Here is a 21,839-nt window from a genome sequence, read left to right on the forward strand (position 1 = left end):
TCCCTGGGGACTGGAATTGTGAGCCTGTGGGCAATGCTGTTTCACTTCTTTAGAAGAGGAAGCTGGCACTGACTGCTAGCCAATGGTGGGGCTCAACCAGGTGGAGGGGTGGGGTAGGAAGAGGGAGCAGTTTCTGATCCTGCTCCCAACACTAGGTACTTAGTCGCCCTAGCTGATTTGGCTCAGTGGATAGAGCGTCATCAGCCTGCGGACTGAAGGGTGCCAGGTTCGAGTCTGGTCAAGGGCACATGCCTGGGTTGCAGGCTCGATCTCCAGTAGGGGGCATGCAGGAGGCAGCAGATTGATGATGCTCTCTCATCACTGATGTTTCTATCTCTCTCTCCCTCTCCTTTCTCTCTGAAATCAATAAAAAAAATTTTTTTTTAAAGATACTTGGTGATTGTGTGGCCACTGCCTCCATCACTCCCCACATGAGCTACAGTTGAGTTGATTTTAGTCAAGAAAACAACATTGGGGGTAACAACAGGTGTGTGAGGCATTTTTAGCAAACCTATTATATTAAAATTTGAATTTACAAACCAGATCTAATGGGGGAGATAGTTTGCTTTACTTTACAGAAGGGTTTATTATCCTCTTAACTGTCAAGTACTTAAGCTACATGTCTTATTCCCATTGGAAAGTCAGATCCAATTTATAAAAACTCCATATACCCCCCTCCCCCAACTTTCCCTGACAACCTCAAACACCCAGGCTACAGGTGCACCCTTCATAAAGGCCTCAAGCTTTCCCCAAGCCCCTTCTCACATCAGCTATCCACAGACCAAGTCCCATTCCTCCCGTTCACCCATCCTACAGGGGAGAAACAGACAGTGTGGGGAAGGGGCTACTCCCATACAAGGCCTCACAACAGGAGGAAAGGGCAGAGACCTGTGCTTTAACCCTAGTCAGCCAGACTGAGTTCATTACACTCACTTTCTTGTCTTAGCTTTAGTTTCATCTATAAAATTCCCACTTAACAGTCCCACTTGGAACAGATGCAAGAATTAAGTGGAAACAATGCCAAGCCATTGATAACACAGTACATACCTAACATGGTTAATGACTAAGGCCACCCCATGCTTCTGATTACATCCTTCACCTCACCCCTGACCCAGTCTAGCAAGAGACCAACACACCGACTCTGTGTCCAAAAGTTGCTTTATCTTTCGGCAGGAAAGATCTTCACAGTATCAAAAGTAAAGAATTAAAAAACAACAACAAACAAACAAAAACAAAAAAACCAAACACAAAAAGAGCAGTGTTGGGCCAGCAGTACCATCAGCCCCTGGCCCACAGGCGAGCCCAGCCCAGCCCCCGGGCTCTGAGTGTGGAGGCTGCATAGCACCAGGAGGCGGCTCTGTGGAGGTCCTGAGGGGCCCCAGCCAGGCAGGGCATCCGCTCAGCTTTTGGTTGGTCCAGGATGGCGGGAAGCAAGGAGGGTCTTGGGCAGGTGGGTGGGGATATGGAGGAAGAAGAAACTGTAGACCTTCAGCTGGCAGTTGGGGGTCTCAGGACACCTGAAGAAGCTGGACCCACAGGGGCTGAGAAAACAGAAGAGCATGGCCACATGGTGAGTAATGGCCTTCCCATGCCACATGGGTCTCCATGGGTCCAAGGTGGAGGGAGGAACAGCTGGCTCCTACTTTTGCTCCCACAGACTTCCTCAATCACCTCTAGCAGAGGATGGAAATGAAAACCCTGCCAGGAAACAGAGCCCCAGTTCTGTTTATCAACATGTGAAAGGTCATCCTAGTTCTCAAGGAAGGTGGGGGCCATCCCTAAGGAGCGCATGGCCCCCATGGCAGGCAGCACTCCCTTCCCCCAAGCCAATGTGGAACAAGTGCTCTGGCATGTTCTCTGGTGGGTACAGGCAGGGGAGATGCCGCCTCTGTGCTCAGACTCCTGCTCTGAGGAGGATAAAGGTCAAAGGAGATGGGGGGAGGGAGCATCTTTTGTCTTGGGAAAGATCTCACAGGAGGGCCTGGCCCAGGGAGGAGCAATGAAAGGACAGAGTCCTGGGGGTAAATGGCTGCAGAATAGACAGGGTTTGTGCCTCTGGAGAGCATAGCCCACTGGGCTGTCACTGTGGAGGTGCAGGGGCCAGGATACCAAGCCCCCAGTCCAATTCCCTGTGCCTCAGAGCATGAAATGGTCTGGTGGGGACAGAAGCTGGCAGAGCATCGGGAGAGGGTGCACGCGACACTTGGGGGTTTGTATACCTCACTGAGCTGTGCTGGGAGTGGTTTTCTTGAGGCTGAAGTTGGTCCAGTTCACAGCAACTTTCTGACGTGTTTGCTTTGCAGAATCCAAACAGAATCTGTCAGGTTTGGGGGATGACACAGAAGAAGCACAGTCAAAGATTCCCCTGCCTACTGAACCCGTGTGTTCTGGTCACTAAAGCAGTGAGGTCAGCTCTGCACCTCTCCAGCTCCTAGGCATTGGGGTCTAGTAGGTATGGGAGTTGTGCTGGCTGGGGGGCTATCAGGATGGAGCACCCACAAGCCCAGGGGACAAGATATGAAGAGAGTTTACACTGCCTTAGTATATGATGTCCCCCTCACCCTGTATTTTACTCTAGCTATGCTAGGTTCCCTTCCATTCCCCTAAGGACATGTTTCTTTCACCCTCAAATCTCTGTATGTGCTGACTCCACTGTCACAAATATCCTTGTTTTCCTTGGCCCACTCATTCCTATTCCTCAAGTTTCAGCTTGGTTATCACCTCTTCTGGGAGGGCTGCTCTGGCTGCCCCCACCACTTACTTCTATAGCCGCACTTATTGCCAGACTGTAGGTTTATGCTCTCGCCCCATCTAGACTGTTTGATTCATCTCTGCCCTATAGCTCAGTCCAGGCAGAGTAAAGGAAGTACAAGTGAATAAACAAAGTGAACGAAGCCGGAAAAGGCCTGGTTCTTGGGGTCTGACACGCACACCTCCTTCATTCAGTCCCTTGCACCTTGCCAGATGCCCCATCCTGCCAGGTGGCTTCTTCAGTGCGGAGACTGTGGGGAAAGCCAGGAAGGCTGGAGAGGCTCTCCATCCCAGGGCTCAGGGCTGAGGGAGGCCCTTTCTGAAAGGCCTGGGTGCGAGCAGGAGAGCAGGCAGCCCCACACCTACCTCTTGAAGTATTCCACCTCCCGGTCAGTCTCATCCATCTCCACCCCATCCATGTCCTTGGGCAGGAACACATCGTCTAGGAAGACACAGCCAGGAGGGCTCAGTGCCCACATCCAGGCCTCTGGGTCAGTGCTGCCCACACACGAGGACTGCCCTCCACCCCGTGGGCTGGCAGGGTGGGGGCCAGCCACTGTTCCTGGTGCACTCACCCAAGGAGGAGGCCGACTTTTCCTGCTTGTTGCGGCTCCGGCGGCTGCGGCCCTTGCCCTGCGGCAAGCTCTGTGGCCTTGCTGGGCCTGAGGGCTGCACAAACTCCTGTTGCAGAGGCCGTGCCTTGGCCTCACCTGGCCAGTTTCGCCAAGAGCTGCCCTTCTCCTTGTCAGCTTTTGGGCTGCTAGCCCAGCCTGGTTCTGGCCGGTTTCCCGGGCTCCCCTCTCCGGCCTCAGCACAGCAGCCCACTTTGGGAGGTTCCAGGGTCTTGCCTGGCTGCTTGGGGCTGGAGGTCTGGCCCTTAGCACCGGGAGCCTCCAGGCTGGCTGAGGACCTGGGGGCTGGAGTCGCCTCACTCTTCTTAGCCTGACCACCCTGTCTCTTGCCTTTCCGCGGCTTCCCACCTGAGGCCACAGGCTCAGGTAGCTCCTGCTTGCCACTAGGGACTTCCTTTGGGTTTGGCTCCTCAGAGCTGGTGTTGCCTGGCTTGGGTGTTTTGACCCAGATCACCCGGGACAGGTTGGGCACGGTGTTGAGTCTCCTCACTAGCCCATTCTCCGGGATGATACCAGGAGGAGGGCCCCTCACCTCTGTCCACAGTGGTTGGGGGCCTCTCATTTCTGCCCATGGTGGGGCTGACTCGCTTGGAGCTTGTAACGTGTGGTTCTGAGGGGAGCCCAAAGTCAAAGGGGACAGGTCAAGGTTGATGTCAGGCCGGTGCCCTGAGGAGCCATTGAGGTTCAAGGCGGGGAGACTCTGGGTCTCAGGCTCAGCAGCCCTTTCCTTAGAGAAGCCATTGCTGTCCATGCTGAGCTCACACACACTGAAGCTGGCACGGATGGAGTCCTTGACAGTGTTCTTGATCTCCTGCAGACGGCTGCTCAGGAAGCTGTTGACCCGATCCAGCTCCTGGTCAGGCCACTCCAAAAACCTCTCTCTGGCAGGCCTCAGCTCCTGGCTTCCAGAAACACCACGATTCACCTGCTTTAGAGATTCTGCTGCCAACTGGGCTTTCTCCTTTTCCTGCCAATACAAGAAGCAATTTCAGCAGGGGCCTGGCAGCTACTAGTAACTAGGCAAAACATGACATTTGACACACTAGCCTGGGGCCCAGCTCTGCCACTGATTGGCTAGAAGCAGGACCTCGAAATCCTGGCCTGCTTTCCCACTCTGCAGGAGTAAAGATGAAGTGTAATCAGACAGGTATACGTCCTGGGGGTGGAGGCAGTTAGACCCAGAGGGCAAGGTTTTTACAGCTTGTTCACCCAGAATCCCAGTGTCAGTCCTAGGGCCTAAGAAGGCTGGACTCAAAGGGGTAGGAACATAGTTCACTGAATCTTGCCTTCCAGGCCTGTGCTTGAGCAATCCACTTATTTGCTGAGTCTCAGTGGACTCATGTGCAAAATAAGGACAATAATTTTGGAGTGAAGACCAAAGTGGGGACGGATGTGAGGAAGATAGCTGTTATAGAAGCATTCCTTCCAATTCTGCAGGTTGTAGAGGAAAAAAGCTATGCCATCATATGGATCTTTCAGGAAGGAACATGTGGGGCTGTGAGATTGACATGGTAGATCAACTGCTTTGGGTGGTCGAGAATGTGTGCCCTCCCGATGCTGTATACAGGTGCCACTGAAGAGGGCCAAGCTTCAGTTGGCCTCAAATAATCAAGACCACACCAAGAGCGTGCCCCACAGCATACAATGGACAGCCACATGGGGCCCGTAGGGCAAGATGTAAAAGTAGCCCCTTTGCCCAGGTGAGGCCCAGGGGGCTCAGGGAGGGTAGGCCCTGCCAATCAGTGCTGACAAAGCCAGATCTGGAGAGTGAAAAGGAAAGCATGTGGGCTTTCAGCCCACCTCTCTGCCCAAACTCAAAGCACCAGCAGAACCAATGAGGCCTTTACAGGAAGATAGGAGACAGATGTCAAAGGCTTATAGGAAGGTGGTGGACTGGTATTGTGCCAGGGGCTGAATGACCCACAATTTCACATATTTCCAGTTGATTTGGGATTGAAGGGGAAGAAGCAGAAAAAGGAAAGTGGGGACATGCCACCACCTCAGAGTCAACTTAAAGAGGGTAACCCTGTGCCCCAACGGGCATACATTTATTTATTTATTCTTTCATCTTTCTTGAACACTGACTCCACAACTAACTAGGACCACAACTGTGGGACCTTGGACAAATCACTTATTTTCTTTGAACCTTATTATCCCCATTTGTAAATTTGGGAGAAAAATGACCTACCTATACTTAATAGGATTGCTATTAGGACACCTGAGAGGGTGTGTGTCCCTCTCCCTGGGCACAAGTAAAGCTGTACACCTTGATAACCATGGTGCTCAGATGAGGGAGTACTTCAACCTGGATGAGTGTTTCCAGTATATATCATGCAGTTCAAGGCCATGGGCAGAGCGCTGAGGCCATGGGGAATGCACAAAGGATTAGAAGGCCCTTCTTCTCTTCACTCCTGCCCTACACCAGAACACCTTTGCTTTTGTTAAAAACTGAGTTCTGGGGAAGTGGGGTGAGGAAGGAAGAGGAGGATATAGAGGGGATAAACGGTGATGGAAAGAGACTTGACTTGGCGTGGTGAACACACAATACAGTGTACAGGATTATGTGTTGTGGAATTGAGCACCTGAAACCTACATAATTTTGTTAATCAGTGTCACCCCAATAAATTCAATAAAAAGAAAAAAAGAGAGAGATACAATCAAGATGGTGGCATAGGTAAACACCTGAATTTGCTGCCACGCACAACCACATTAAAACTACAACTAAAAGACAAAATGACTATCATCCAGAACCACGGGAAGGCTGGCTGAGTGGAATTTCTACAACTAGAAGGGAAAAGAAAAGCGCATTGAGTCTGGTAGGAGGTGCAGAGGTGTGGAAGTGCGGAGGTATGGAGGAGTGTGCAAAAGGGGCTGGCAGCTGGGTACGCTGTTGTCTTTTTCAGTCAGGAGGGAGATACAAGCTCCCGACTGCTCTGAACTCCAGTTCCGGGTGAGAATTTGGGGACCCAGACTCATACGGAGAGAAAGTGGACTGTCAGGCATCAGGCCAGAACACGAGGGTGGCTTTCTCGCAGAGGTGCTTGCAGCAGTCATTGTTCCTGCATGGGCTGCGGAACACAGACCCCGGGACCTCTCCAAGGCAGAGCATACTGGCAGCCATTGCAGTTTGCTCTGCCCTGGTGATTCCCTGAGACCCCGCCTCACCCAATTTACAACCACACTGAAGCTGTGTGCAGAGACTTTTGCATATAAATGGTCTGGACTTTCTCCACATAAAAACCTCGGCAGACTCAGTGAGCGCCAAAGCCCCACTGAAGCAAGTCCTGCCCCATAAGGGTGTCTTCAGCACAGAAGTTCTCCCATTGTAGACATAACTGGTCCTCACAGCCAATTGGCCTGGAGGTCAATTCCTCCCAGTGATACCAACAGCAATCAAGGCTTAACTACAAGACTGTGCACACAGCCCACAAAGGGGTGCACCAAGAGTGTCCACCTCAGGTAATTAGGGAGGCTGAGCCTCTGGGCCCTATAGGACACCTAGCACACAAAGCCACTCTATCGACACAGGGGAACAGCCAAAATGCGGAGACAAAGAAACAGGTCACAAATGAAAGAAATGGAGGAAAGCAAACTACTGGATATAGAGTTCAAAACCACGTTATAAGGTTTCTCAAGAATCTTCTAGAAACCTCCGAGAAATACAGTGAGACCCTCAAGGATATGAAAAAGGACCCATTAGAAATTAAGCATAGAATGACTGAAATAATAATATACAGAGATCCAACAGCAGATTAGAGGATCCTAAGAATCAAGCCAAAGATTTGAAATACGAAGAAGCAAAAAACACCCAACCAGAAAAGCAAAAGGAAAAAAGAATACAAAAATATGAAGATAGTGCAAGGAGCCTCTGGGACAACTTCAAGCGTACAACATCCGAATGATAGGGGTGCCAGAAGAAGAGAGAGAGCAAGATATTGAAAACCTATTTGAAGAAATAATGACAGAAAACTTCCCCTACCTGGTGAAAGAAATAGACTTCCAAGTCCAGGAAGCGCAGAGAACCCTAAACAAAAGGAATCCAAAGAGGACCACACCAAGACACATCATAATTAAAATGCCAAGAGCAAAAGACAAAGAGAGAATCTTAAAAGCAGCAAGAGAAAAACAGTCCGTTACCTACAAGGGAATACCCATACGACTGTCAGCTGATTTCTCAACAGAAACTATCCAGGCCAGAAGGGAGTGGCAAGAAATATTCAAAGTAATGAATAGCAAGAACCTACAACCAAGATTACTCTACCCAGCAAAGCTATCATTTAGAATTGAAGGTCAGATAAAGAGCTTCACAGATAAGAAAAAGCTAAAGGAGTTAATCACTGCCAAACTAGTATTATATGAAATGCTGAAGGGTATTCTTTAAGAAGAGGAAAAAGAAGAAAAAGGTAAAGATAAAAATTATAAACAACAAAGTGACAACAAATACATATCTATCAACAAGTGAATCTAAAAATCAAGTGAATAAAACATCTGTCGAGCCCTAACCGGTTTGGCTCAGTGGATAGAGCGTCGGCCTGTGGACTGAAGGGTCCCAGGTTCGATTCTGGTCAAGGGCATGTACCTTGGTAGGGGGTGTGCAGGAGAAAGCTGATCAATGTTTCTCTCTCATTGATTTTTCTAACTCTCTATCCCTCTCCCTTCCTCTCTGTAAAAAAATCAATAAAATATATATTTTTAAAAATCTGTCGAACAGAATAAACTGGTGAATAGAATCGAATCAGGGGCATAGAAAGGGAGTGGACTGACAATTCTTGGAGGGAAGGGGGTGTGGGGGGTAAGGGCAGGGGGTGAGGTAGGAACCGTGTGGAGGGGAGCTATGGGGGAAAAAAGAGGAACAACTGTAATAATCTGAACAATAAAGATTTATTTAAAAAAAATAAAAGAAAGAAACTGAGTTCCTTTTCATTTTCAGAAGAATTAGTTCTGCTGCTAAACAAAGATGTCTCGAAACTGGTGTAGAGGGAGTGATATGGAACCGCATACAACTTGGTAGTGAGAAGCGGGAAACACATTTCTGCTGGGCACCATGAGCTCACAGGTTGTCTCATTTAATCCTCACAACTGCCCTTGTTGCATCATTATCCTCAATTTACAGATGAGGGCACTCAACTTTGGAAAGAATAAGGAACTGGCTCAAGGTTACATGGCTAGTCAGTGGCAGAATCGAGACAGCACATCCAGCTGTGATCTGCAGTTCTTGTGTTTTTCAGTCCCGTCTGAAAATCATTTCATGACCATCGACTCTGAGGCACTAGACTGGGCTCTGAGAATACAAGTGTGCAGAAAAGAGTCTCTACTCGTTGACTTGAGTGTGCTTGGGGAGATGGACACACAGCAAACAGGCTGTTTAATTCTGCGAGACAGTGACTTCCTGAGTAACAGTGACAAGAGCTATGGGGGAAAAGCACAGGGTGCTCTAGGAACCCAGACTGGGCCATCAGGGAATGCTTCCCAGTGGCAGTAGTATCTCCCTGAGCATGAAGGGTGAGGAGGATTATCCTGGAGAGAGTGAGACAAGCACTTTCCAGACAGAAGATAAGCAGAAAGGCTGGGAAATTGAAAAACACAAAATCTTTAGGGATTGTAAACCACTCAGAGGTACAGCTGGAGCCCAGAAGGGACAGAGGTGAAGCTGGCAAGCTAAGTACGGGCTAGATCCTGAAGAGTCCTGGAGGCCATGCTTGAGTTTGGGTTCGATCCTGCGGCCACATTCAGACATTGAAGGCTTTTTAAGTAGTGGCCACAGGTGGAGAGAAGTGGATGGTTTGAGCTACTTGAGAGGTAGCATGGCCAGGACTCTCAGTGATGGGTGGGGAGAATGAGATGAGTTATGAAAACAACCCTGACAACCACCTTTCTGCCACAGCAGCTACAATGACCAATTGTTCACTGTGCTGAACCTTTTCTGCACATCACTCCATTTCATCCTTGCAATAATCTGAGTTAGGTTCTACTGTTCTTCTCATTTTATTGATGAAGAAACTGAGGCTTGAAGGTTAAGTGATTTGCCCAAGGTCATACAGCAAGGGTGGCAGAGCCAGGTTTCAAACTGAGGTCCAATTCCAAGGCCCACTGCTCCCGATCACCACAATGCATTCCTCCCAAGATGGCACCCAGGTTCTGATTCAGGCAGCTGGGTGGATAGTGGTGCACCCAACTAAACAATGGAGGAGGAGGAGCAGGCCTCTTGGAGAAAGATAAGCTGCTTTGGACGTGCTGAGTTTGAGTACCTGTGGAATGCTGTGAGGAGGTGCCTGGTAGCAGTACTGGACATCAGTGTGAAGTGCAAGGAGGAAACAAGTGGCCAGACCATACGGGGAGGCAACACTATCTAAATGGATTCTCTTTCCCAGGGATGTGTCCTCAAGCAGGAAGGTCAGATAGAAGAAGAGGAGCTCACAAAGGAGACAGAAAAGAGGGCAGAGAGGAAGGTGGAAAACGTGAATTTGGCATTCCCATTGTCCTTTCCTGTACCCCCTCAACTGAGAATGAAGGTGCCAAAGAAAAGAATGTTTGAAGAGGAGAACAAACACAAAATGTGAGATGTTGCCTAGTGGACAAAGAAGATGGAACAGGAAAATATGACTATTTGGCAACAAAGAAGTCACTGGTAGCTCTCTGGTGGCGTGGGGGTGGAAAAGAGGTTGTAGTGAGATGGGAGAAGTAAAGACAGTGAATACAGAGAATATTTTTCAAGAGATTTGGCTATGATGAGAGGAAAGAGATGAGTGGGGTGAGACAGGCTGTATGCTCAAGAAACAGTTTGCTTTCAAAAAAGAGTACTGGGGGGACTCTTCCCCCTCCCCACGTGGGAATCTGTACTTGTTCTTCAATAAATTTCCACCTTTGCTAAACCAAAAAAAAAAAAAAAAAAAAAAAAAGAGTACTGGGCACAGCAGAATGCTGATGGGAAAGAGCCCAGAGGAGAGGCTGCAGGTGCAGGACAGGAAGTCGATGGTAGCCTGAAGAGGCAAGAAAGGACTGCATGGGCCTTAGCTAGGAAAAAGGGTAACTCATCCTCATGATAAGTTACCCTGGGGCAGTAAGATGTTGAGAGCATGCCTGTCCACTGGCCTTGGTGAAACAGAAAATAAGGTTATTTGCCAAAAAAATAAGGTGTGGGTGGGGAAAACCTGGAAGTTAGAGAAGAATGGAGGTCTGATAAAGGGGCTATGATGAATGAAGTGATCAGAAGTAAGAAAACCAGAGGCCTGCTAGGCAATATAGGGGCTCAGGCAAGTGGGAGACCATGCAGCCCTGGTGCCACAGATAGATTCGAGTCAGTGCTCTCCTTGAGAATAGAAGGAAAGAGATGGATTGGGTTCAAACCCAGGGCTGCGGTTTTCCGGAGTGAAAGTTAATGGAAGGGCAATGGGACAAGGAATTGAGAGTATTGGTAAGAGAGTGAGTAAATGGTCTCACCTGGTCTGGAAAGGGGAGAATAGGGTACGCAACAGTCTTCAGTGGATAAAGAGGAGTGGCTGGGAGATTGCAGATGACAAAGGCAGGGGTCAGTTCCAAAGGAGCAGGGGTTGAGAGTCATGGTCTGGAAATGATCTAAGGAGGCAGAAACTCACTTGGCTTTATTTGTCTCCCGTGGCAGGACAGAATGAGCACTCTATTGGATGATTACTAGGGAAAGCTGTATTTTCGGTGAATAGCCAGGTTGTAAGGCTAGGAGATAGGTGGAAGGAAATGGGGAGGAGGCTCACGTATAAAAAGATAATGACCATGATGGCCTATCACATGGCATTGCAACTGGCTGCTTCCACTGTATCCTGGTCTCTACTGTGCAGTGAGTTTTTGAGTTAGTGACTAGTGTGTGATAAATGGCAGACTAGAGGGATATGCAAAGTGTAGCAGGAGTACAGTGGGAGAAGTTACCTGAGCAAGGCTGCAAAAGAGGAGACATCTGAACTGAGCTTGGAAGGAAGTTGTTAGGGGAGAGAAGAGAGCATTATTTGGTGAAGAAAAAAGAATGTGTGGCACACAGATTTATGAAAAGCACACGAGACCTAGGAACTGCAAAATGTGCCCACTGATACCTAACTGTCTTAAGAGGCCAGGAAAGGTCAAAGAGGCCGGGCTGCCCACAGGACACTTCTGGCCAGGCAATGCTGGATGGGAGGGAAAAAGTGCTGACTACGTTCTGAAGGCAATGGTGGGCCCCTGCTTCAGGGTGCAAGACAAAGGTCCTGGTTTGTCCTTTGGGTTGGAAAAAGAAGGAGAACCACTGTTGCTTTCCAGAATACCAGGGCTGTTTGACCACCCAGGACCTGGAGCCAGCTGGTTGTCAAACCCAATCTCCTCAACTGCTGGGCTCTCAAGTATGGCACTGTGCAGATGCAGCCGGGAGTAGGCAGGCAAAAAGGTAATGAGGTGGCAGGGGACCAGCCATCAAGCCCTAGGGCTCGCCTGGCATCAGGGCTGCCCAGGAAAAACTCACTGGCCTTAGCTTAGGTCATTCCCATGGCTTCAATTACATCTCCACGTTGGCAACTACCAGCCCCACACCTCCATTTCCACTTGGATGTCTCGTGAGAACCTCTGAGGTAACATGCCCCAGCTGAATTCCTGTCTTCTGCCAATCCCATCCTTGCTCAGTGAAAGGCACACCATTCTACCAGTCACCTAAGCAAACACTTGGGAAACATCCCTAACTCCTTTATCTGTCTTGTAATCAAATCACCAAAGCCTGTCACTTCTGCTTCCTCTGAAAATACACCTCTCGTCCAGTCCCACCATCAATCATCTGTACTCTGGCTCTCGGCTTTCTGGTCTGGAGTATCACTTCACCAGGCTATCTCCCATACTGCCACACAATAATCTTGGAATACAGAATCAACCAAGTGCATTCTTTGATTAAAGCCCTCCAGTGACTCTCCTCAGCTGCAGGATCAACTCAAAGCTCTTCAGCAGGGCCCACAGGCCCTTCCTCACCTCCACTGTCTGTCCTTCCTCTCCTGTTTAAGCCCTGGCTGCACTACTGCTGTGAAAGTGTTATGCCCGCTGCCAGGAGGGCCCTCCTGATGAGTTTGTATTCACTCCCTGTGACTCAGTTCCAGAGTCAGCCTCTTGGTATGGCCATTTCCAGCAAGCCCTAGCAGGATGGGGGGCTTCCCTCATCCCAGTATGTGTCACACACTAATGTGCTCGTCAAGTTTTGTGTCAGTCTCTCCAATGGACCGAACTTCTCCAGGGTAAGAACTTAACAAATGCTTTGGGTTTTTTTGTTTGGTTTTTTGTGCATTATTTACAGTGTTTGCGGAATGATTAAGTGATTGACTGACTAAAGCAAGTCCTGGGCTTGAAGGAATCCAGCAAGCTGCTTCTGAGGCCAGGACTCGTTTGTCCTCCAGTCACTGGCCCCCAGTCTCCCTGACCCTGATGCCTCCCAAACTCATTCAGACCTTCCCAGAGCAGTGAGCCACACCAAAGTCCTTGGCAGCCAGCAGCATTCATGCCCCGGAAGTCCTGGGGGTTGGGGCAAGGCATTCCTCAGGAAGAAGAGGTGATAGAGCTGGGTTCCCCCCCCACACCCACCTTCTTTTTCAGCTTGTGCCGGGCCCGCTTGGCGGCCCTGGCGCTGTTGGGGACTTTGGGCTCCGTGCTGTTGATGAATTCCAGCAGCTCATCCACATCTCGGTGGTCCACGGCGGGCTCCCCAGGGATCCCGCCCAGGGCGCCCCCCTTCATGGGCAGCTCCTCTTTCCGCCTGGTCAGCCTTGAACGGAGCTTCTCTCGGATCTCGGTATAATTCCGACTCGTCGGGGCAGCGGGTGGCTGGGGGAGGGGGAGGTGCTGACGTTACACCCTGGGCCTGGGAAGCCCGTAGGACTCCCACCCGCTGGCACCAAACATGTGGTAAGAAGCGAGACAACTGTTCTTTCTACCAGAGCCACAGAGGCCAAATGGCTTCACCTCAGCCAGGCGGTGTGAGGAGGGAGTAGGAGATATGTGACAGCATTGGGAGCACACTGGCATGGGAGCCAGGAAAGCAGGTTTGAGCCCAGGCTTCGTCACTTGGAAGATGTATGACCTTGGGCAGGTCACTGAGTCTTGTGAGCCTCAATTTTGTCATCTCTAAAATGAGGATAACACCTAGCTGAAAGGTGACTAGCAATGTAATTACTTTCAATTCTTCTGTTCTCAACTGCTCTCCCCTAGCCGGCGGCCCCTTCCTCTTCACCTTAGAAGACTTCTGAACTGCTTCCTCCCCCTGTCCAGAGACAGCACGTATTCTGCTCTGTGCCTCCTTCCTGGCACCATCTGTGCACATGGCCTGTCCCTCAGCTGGCTCTCACACTTGGGGGACTGAGAGCCTTTGCTTCCATTCTGCCTTCATTGCACAAGTGTTCACTTCTCTGTGATTATGCCATACACAAACTCATCAGAATTATAGCTTTCCTCTCTGCCATTTCCTTTCCTTTTGCCTAAGGAAAAAAAATGTCATCAAGAGAAACCACAAAAACAGCAAAGTTAGCAAAATGTTTAAAAACCCCTACCTCACCAATTTGCTGTAAGGATCAAGTGAGCAGACATAGATGCGAGGACTCACAGGGTCCCAGCGAGGTTACTATCCCCTTGAGCAAGGGGTTTCTGGGGAGAGCAGGCACTCCCCTGGCTCACCTTGGCTGGCCCCGAGCCCTCTCAGGCATAGGCAGGTTCACTCACCGCATTGTGGCCGAAGAACTCACAGTAGCAGCAGTCACAGAACTTCCCATCTCTCTGGTGCGTGGAGGACGAGGTGCAGGAGCTACGCTCTGAGCTGCTGTCCTCTTCTTCGCCTAGCCCCTCATCTGCCTCGCAGGGCTGGGGCAGTTGGCAGGCCAGGCCACTATGTGTAAACTTGTGCCCCTTGCACCCGGGGTCTCTGCTGATGGGGGAGAAAGACAGGCCCAAAGGTGAGAGAGGGTGTGGCAGGAGCAGGCTACAACAGGGACCTGGAGAAGCAGCCCTGCCATCAATGTCCCCACTGCCCTTAAGCTGCCTCATCCCACAAAGGTCAAGGCAGCCAGGCTGCATCAATGCCACTCATAATTACAGGGCTAACACCCTCATTGTCCCACAGGGCCCAGCTCAATGGCACTGTTCTGGAAAGGTCCCCAATGCCTCTCCTGCCCACACCCACCATCTGACCCTCCCGGACTCTGATGGCCCCGAATACATCTGTCTCCATCCTACCATCTATCACACTTTACTATAGCAATCTATTTGTCTCTGATCAACTGTGCATTCTCCAAAGGCAGGGACTATGCCACTTCTATTTTTGGGTCCCAGTGTATAGCATAACAGCCTTGCACACAGTGGGTTCTCAGTAAGTAATCTGAACAGATTAGTGGGCTGGTGGCTCCCCTGGAGCATCCAAAGGAGGTTAACAGGGTAAGTCTCCTTTCACTCTAAGATCTTATGCCTGAGTCTGTACCAGTAGGCAAAGCTGCCTTAGCCATTGGGCCTCGAGGTTAGGAAAAAACGGGCCTTGTGGGCCATAGACTCTAAGAACTTGTTTGTGCCAGGTACTGTATTCAACATATTATTTCTAACTAGAGGCCTGGTGCACGAATTCGTGCACAAGTGGGGTCTGGCCGGGCTGCGGGTGGTTGGCGGCTGGCCCTGCCCCTAATGGGTGAGGGGTTGGGGGCCAATCAGGTGCTGGGCCAGCCAAGGGGGGGGTGCCAATTGGGACCCGGATCAGGCTGGTTGGCTGCCACAGTGCACATCATAGCCACCAGTCGTTCTGGTCATTCTGGCTGTTCCGCTGTTTCAGTTGCTGGGCTTTTATATAGATAGATAGATAGATAGATAGATAGATAGATAGATAGACAGACAGATAGATTATCCGCTCCCCCCCCCCCCCCCCCCCAAGGCACGCAAAATAGGTGTTGCAGTGGAGGAGACAGGCTCAGAGTGCTTCACTGCTTTGCTCATGGAGTGACCAGGACTCAGCCTGTGTCTGTGCGCAAAGTTCACGCTCTTCCACTGCATTGCTGACTCCGGATTTCAGGAAGCACAGGGCATCTTATAATACAGACTGGAATCAGCAGTGGGAGCCAGGTGGAAGGGCAGGGCAAGGGGCTGGGAAGAGGCTTGGCTCCAGGGCAGGTTAGTCCCATGGGTGGAAAAGGAGGAGCATGAGCTATTATCAGTGGTGCTTAGAGAAACTTAATCCAAATTGACCACTCTTCAGCTGCTACATTAGCAAAATTACAATGCTCAGTACCCCCGAGAATATGGAGAGATCAGCACTCTAATACTGGTGCCATGGCATTATGGAGAGCTTTTTGGAAAGCAGTTTTTCAGTGTATTAAAAACCCTTCTTAAAAAAAACAAAACCAGCCCTACCAAGTTTGGTTCAGTGGACAGAGTGACAGCCTATGGACTGAAGGGTCCTGGGTTCGATTCCGGTCAAGGGCACATGCTTGGGTTGAGGGCTCGATCCCCAGTGGGGGTTGTGCAGGAGGCAACCGATCAGTGATTCTCTCTCATCATCGGTGTTTCTATCTCTCTCCCTCTCCCTTGCTCTCTGAAATTTAAAAAAAAAAAAAAAAGGGGGGAAACATCCTGACATCCTTTAAACTGAGAACTTTTTTTCATTCTGAGAGATCTATTTCAAGGAGGAAAATCCAAGTCAGAAAAAGCTTTAAGCAAAGGTATCTTTAGATATTATTTATAATATTAAAATGTTGCCCTAGCCGGTTTGGCTCAGTGGATAGAGCGTCGGCCTGTGAACTGAAAGGTCCCAGGTTCGATTCCGGTCAAGGGCACATGCTGGAGTTGTGGGCTCAATCCCCAGTGGGGGACTTGCAGTAGGCAGCCAATCCATGATTCTCTCTTATCATGGATGTTTCTCTCTCTCTCTCCCTCTCCCTTCCTCTCTAAAATCAATAAAAATATATTTAAAAAAAAAATATTAAAATGTTGGGGAAGCCCTAGCCGGTTTGGCTCAATGGAATCACTGATCCTGGGTTCGATTCCGGTCAAGGGCACATGCTTGGGTTGAGGGCTCGATCCCCAGTGTGGGGTGTGCAGGAGGCAGCTGATCAATGACTCTCTCTCATCATAGATGTTTCTATCTCTCTCCATCTCCCTTCCTTTCTCTGAAATCAATAAAAAATATATATTAAAAAATGAAAATTAAAATGTTGGGGGGAAAAATGTGGAATGACCTAAATTTCAGTGACTAGAGAATGGTAAAGTGCACAGTGGAGAATATCCTCCCACCCGTGAAGCTGAGGCTCAGAAGACCACACAGGAGGCTAAAAATGCTAAGTGAAACCGCCGACCACACAGACATCATCAACGCATGTGGAAGAGATGAGGGAAAACTGCTCCAAGGGGTGGGATTTTAGAGTGGGCAACTACAAATGTGTAACAAACACAGACCTGATTTATAATAAAAATAGACATCTATCTTCTCCAAAGAACTGTATCTTTCAAATATATATTAATATAACCTTTCTCAACAACTAGGGTTACTTTAGGACTCTACCTTAAGGACACAATTCCCAACTCAAACACAGATTTGGGTGCAAGGATGCTTATAACAGCCATGTTTATAATGGTTTAAAAACTGGAAATGCCTAAATGTCCAGGGTAGGAAAATAAATTTAAAAAATCATGCTTGCCGAAACCGGTTTGGCTCAGTGGATAGAGCGTCGGCCTGCGGACTGAGAGGTCCCAGGTTCGATTCCGGTCAAGGGCATGTACCTGGGTTGTGGGCACATCCCCAGTGGGAGATGTGCAGGAGGCAGCTGATCGATGTTTCTCTCCCATCGATGTTTCTGACTATCTATCTCTCTCCCTTCCTCTCTGTAAAAAATCAATAAAAATATATTAAATAAATAAAAAAAATCATGCTAGAGCTATACAATGAGATATTAAGTGGCCACTGAAAAGTGTTTTGAAGAATTTTTAACTGGAAAAATCATCAATGGTATAATGTTTAAAAAAAAATCATTACACAAAAATGTATAGTGTCCTGGCCAAGTAGCTCAGTGGGTTAGAGCATCATCCCAATACACCAAGGTTACGGGTTCAATCCTCAGTCAGGGCACATACTAGAATCAACCACTGAATGAATATATAAGTGTAACAACTCAATGTCTCTCTCTCTCTCTCTCAAATCAATTTTTTAAAAAGTATGTCAAACAGAGACCTAATTATTCTACATAGAGAAACATCAGGGAGACTACACTGCAGCATTAGAAATTTATCTTTTGATTGAGGACATTTTTTCTTTATAGACATTTCTAAATTTTTCCAAATTTTTTTTTCTGGTTAATCCTCCATGAGGATATTTTCCCCATTGCTTTTCAGAGAGAGTAGAAGGGAGGGAGGGAGGGGGAGAGAGGACGAGGGGAAGGGGAAGGCGGGAAGGGGGAAAGGGAAAAACATCGATGTGAGAGAGAGACATTGACTGCTTGCCTCCCGCACACGACCCAATTGTGCTCCAACCTGGGGCAGGGAGTGAACCTGCAACCCAGGTATGTGCCCTTGACCGGGAATCGAACCCTCAAACCCTTCAGTGTGAGGGCCAATGCTCTAGTCATGGAGCCACACCAGCCAGGGCAATTTTCCCAAGTTTTAAAAAAATAACAAATACATATTTCTTTTATAATTGTAAAAACAATAAAATAAAAAAAAAAAAAACAACCATAAACAGAGTCTACCCTTTAAGTTCTACCCCAATGGTAGCCTTTGCAAAGTTTTCCAAAACTCTAAGCCCAAGTCAGCAGGGAGTTCGTCCTTCAGGCCACTCACTCACCTGTGAGTGTTAAGAAGCTGCTGTGAGCCTGGTGGTGGGAGCAGAGGCCCACTGCAGTGCCCACTACAGGGGTGGCTGCACCCCGAGAAAGAAGGAGGCATCTTCAGGAGCGGCATGCTGGTGGAAGGCAGGTGGGGGCTCTGACATGCCCCTGGGGTATGTGGGGCCGCAGCAGCAGCAACAGGGCATTCTGAAACCTGCGCAGGGAATGGTGCTGAGGGGGTGGTGGGCAGCAGGTGGGGGTGGGATGGTGAACCAAAGGATCCAGAGTGAGATGGGATCAGTGACACTGGCTGTGGATGGTGGCCAGTGGGGCTGTTGGGTGGAGCAGTGAGGTCTGAGTGCCGGCGGTGCTCCGAGATGGGGAAAACCTCACCTGTGGGCACATGGGGGAGAAAGGTGTCAGAGTGGGGGCCCAGACCCCTGGGAGGAAAGCCCAAGGACCCGCTGCCCCAGCACCCTGCTTACTGCAAACAGAGGGACATATTTGGGCACAGTACCTCAGCACAGTAGACCCATGAGCTTTTGGGAATGTCTAGCAGTGCTACCTTGGGCTGGAGAGGTTTCTCTGCAGGCAGCAGCTTGGCTGGACAAGCTTGAGAAGCCCAGGCTTGAGGGAGAAGGCATCAGGAATGCCAGCCCCATGGAAGGCCATACACCTCTACTGTGGCACAAGCAGGGAAATGTATTCTGTCTGTCAGGGTCTCTCTAAGACCTGCTTGCTCAGGTACTCCTCAGACCCAGGGCAGGATCTGCAGGAGCCAGCAGAGCAGCAGGCTGAGATTTTGTCTCTGGGCCATGAAGAGTGAGACTCTTCGGTGGCCCCAGATTTCAGAGGAGTAAAAAAAGGCTTTCATGACTTTGGTTTATGCACCAAAATAACTGGAAATATGTACTGCTCAACTCTCACAGTTGAGGGGACAGCACCCCTCTGAAGAACTCAGCCCCTCCACTTACAAGTAGACAGCAATTCCATATTTACACAGTACATCAATAAGCCATGATTTTTTTCTTTTGGTCTCTGAGGATTACCTCAGGGTCTAAAGAAGGCATATAGGGCTACGAAACAGGCTAATAATCATGGCAGCTTGCAGTGTCATCCTCTGTGGATAGAAGTGGGGCCTTTTATACCCACCCCATAGGTGGAGAAAAGGGAGCCTAAGAAGACAAAGGCACCCAAGTCCTCTGTGCTGCTGTAGGGGTCAGGTGTTCTGTGATTTAGGTCCTAATGCCCTAAAGGCCCTCCCAGACTCCATCAGTGCCCACCAGGTCCCCTTCTGGCTCTAATGGGAACAGCTACCAGAGCCAATGACAGCAATGTTTTTTATCTTCAGAGTCCTGGGGAAAGGAGTGCCCCCCTGCTTCCACTAGAATAGTTCTACATTTACTTAATTTAATAACTGATCTTCTGGTTTGTTTGAACAAAGTGGTTAGGAAAACACAGCTGTCTACACTTCTGAAGTCTGTCTCTTTCCCGAGCTGGGACACTCACCAGGGATGGAAGGAGGACTCCCAAGTGAGCTGCCTGGAACAGTCCCGCTGGAGTGTGGGGAGTTCCAGAGGCCCGAGAGCTTATGTGCTGACAGGAACGAGCTGGGATCCCAGTCCCCTGAGTTTCCATGGCAGGATGAGGACGAGGATGAGGATGATGAAGAGGATGACGAAGAGGAATGAGAGTCACCCCCACAAGACTGTGATTTGCAGGATGTGTGTGACAAGGATATCTGGAGAAGAGGTAAGAAAGAGGCTCATGATGAAACAGCAAACATCAGAGCCAATCCTTGGCTGCCTAAGCTTACCCAGGAGAGCTTTCTCCTCTCGGCCAAAGCACAATCCCCACAGCTCCAGGTGCAAGGGCAAATGTGGGCCAAGTTGCTCCCAGTGGGCTGTGCCGCTCCCAGTGAAGTAAAGTGTGTGGATGCTGGTGAGAGACTTGGGGGGAGGGGAGGGATCACAGAGAATGCCTGTCAACTGTGGGCCTTTGGGGAGTCCAGAGAGCTCCCAAGGAGAGAAGGGTAAGTCAGGAGTCCTGGTAAAAGAGAGGGGCTGGAGGGGAACGAGAAACAAGGATGGTCTGATTGCTGATTCAGGAGATTGCAGACTTAGATGGCTCCCAGCATCTTGGAGGCCTTCTGAGGCACACTATAGACCCTCAAACTGACCTTTGCCCTCTATGCCATACTGGTTGGCTTTCAAGCTGCCACAGAGCTGAAGGCAGCATGGCCACATGGAAGGAGCAGAGGTCCTATCTATCAATTCCTATGAACTGTCCCTCACATTTTACCCAGACTCTCCTCAGGGGCCGGTGGGCTGCCTTACTCCTCTCTTCTTCCCCCGCCATGTGACCCTAAGCCACTAATGCTGTGTGGGTACAGCCCAGCGGTCTCTCAGCACCTGGGCATAAGGGCCACCCGAGGAAAGCCACCTGAGAGGACAGGGAAGGAATAGTTCAACAGCCTGACTTCTTTGGGCAGGCAGCCCTCCTGTACTCAGGAGCCCCTTCACAGTGGTTACCTACCGCCACTGCATGCTCTCGACCTGTCTGCCTTTCATCTTCCTCCATGCTTCTTCGGCAACTCTGGCAGACCCATAGAGGCATCTCTCCTAGGAGATTCTTGACGAGCTTTGGCATGAAGTCAGGGGGCAGCTTCTCACCCTGCAACACCAGTCCGTTTTGGGAAGGGCCTTCTTCCCAACCTTTGCGTTCCCGATGACACAGCAAGCAACAAGTCTGCACAGACTGGCTGGAGGTGGGGGGAACCTGCCCAAAAGACAGAAACAGGGTTTCCCAGGAGGGGAAAGGCCGCTTAGAAATAATATTAGCAATACTAATAATGTCACTTATTATGTGCCATGCACTGGATTAGGCACTTTACATAATTTTAGCCATTGTAAAAGCTCTGCAAAGTAGGTGTTATTATTCCCATTTTTAAAGATGAAGAGACAGATTTTAAGAAGTTAAGTAAGTTGCCAAATGTTGCAGAGCTAGTGAGTGGTTGAACTAGGATTTAAATCTCAGTGAGAGTGACTCCAAAGCTCATGCTCAAATTCCCCAAGTCTTGAAGTTTAAAGAGAAGATGGCCCTTCCTTGTCTGAGATGTCCGTGAGAGGCCACAATCCTTGTGTTGTCTGTGCAGTCTACAGACAAATCCCATCTGGAAGGAAAGAATATTTCAGGTAATGCAACATGTGGAAAGACATGTGGGTTTCCTGAAGAGCTATGTAATTCCATTAGGATCACAGCAGCATTTTGGAGGAAGGGTTTGTATAGCTAGTCAAAGGCATCAACTGAATTGAAAACTAATTTGGAGGGAAGGTAAGGCAGACACCTGGTGCTTCTGAGAGGCAAAGGTGTGGTGAAAAGAACCTGGTCTTTGGAGGTCAGACCGATATGTACTCTAACACCTGCCTGACCACATGAGCTGGGTGACCTTGGGCAAGTTATTTAACCTCTCAAGCTCCAGTTCCTACCCACCTTGCAGAGTTGTGAGGCTCAATGCATAAAAAGGGTAAGTGCCTACCCATAGGAGAGTCCCAATACATAGTAATTCTTATCTGGACTTTTCTGTTTCCCTTCTAGGAGAACTTGACATATGTATATAGGTTTTCTTTCACATTGAGGGGTACTGACTAGGAGGCTAATTGGATTTAATGACCCTAATTAATGGCTTTCC

At 49.3% G+C, this 21,839-nt stretch overlaps 1 protein-coding gene across 4 annotated transcripts in view; it reads right to left on the reverse strand.

The window, feature by feature from the left end:
- Positions 1 to 1,140: 1,140 nt before the first annotated feature.
- Positions 1,141 to 21,839, reverse strand: part of FAM193B (family with sequence similarity 193 member B) — a 35,052-nt gene continuing 14,353 nt past the window's right edge. The window contains exons 2-10 of one of the 4 annotated variants that reach the window (XM_070415117.1): positions 20,684 to 20,926; positions 19,658 to 19,889; positions 18,166 to 18,541; positions 14,076 to 14,277; positions 12,945 to 13,184; positions 3,327 to 4,350; positions 3,118 to 3,193; positions 2,220 to 2,317; positions 1,455 to 1,541 (exon numbers count right to left, since the gene is read on the reverse strand). In XM_070415117.1, coding sequence (XP_070271218.1) covers positions 2,221 to 2,317; positions 3,118 to 3,193; positions 3,327 to 4,350; positions 12,945 to 13,184; positions 14,076 to 14,277; positions 18,166 to 18,541; positions 19,658 to 19,889; positions 20,684 to 20,926 — 2,490 coding nt within the window. In that variant the 3' untranslated portion in view covers positions 1,455 to 1,541; position 2,220. Of the gene's footprint in view, positions 1,542 to 2,219; positions 2,318 to 3,117; positions 3,194 to 3,326; positions 4,351 to 12,944; positions 13,185 to 14,075; positions 14,278 to 18,165; positions 18,542 to 19,657; positions 19,890 to 20,683; positions 20,927 to 21,839 lie in introns of all 4 variants that reach the window. The other 3 variants (XM_070415119.1, XR_011471539.1, XM_070415118.1) reach the window with 3 other exon arrangements.

The sequence above is a fragment of the Myotis yumanensis genome, unplaced genomic scaffold (assembly GCF_028538775.1).
Source record: "Myotis yumanensis isolate MYYU_CA2020_CCGP unplaced genomic scaffold, mMyoYum1.0.hap1 SCAF_5, whole genome shotgun sequence".
Taxonomy (NCBI): domain Eukaryota; kingdom Metazoa; phylum Chordata; class Mammalia; order Chiroptera; family Vespertilionidae; genus Myotis; species Myotis yumanensis.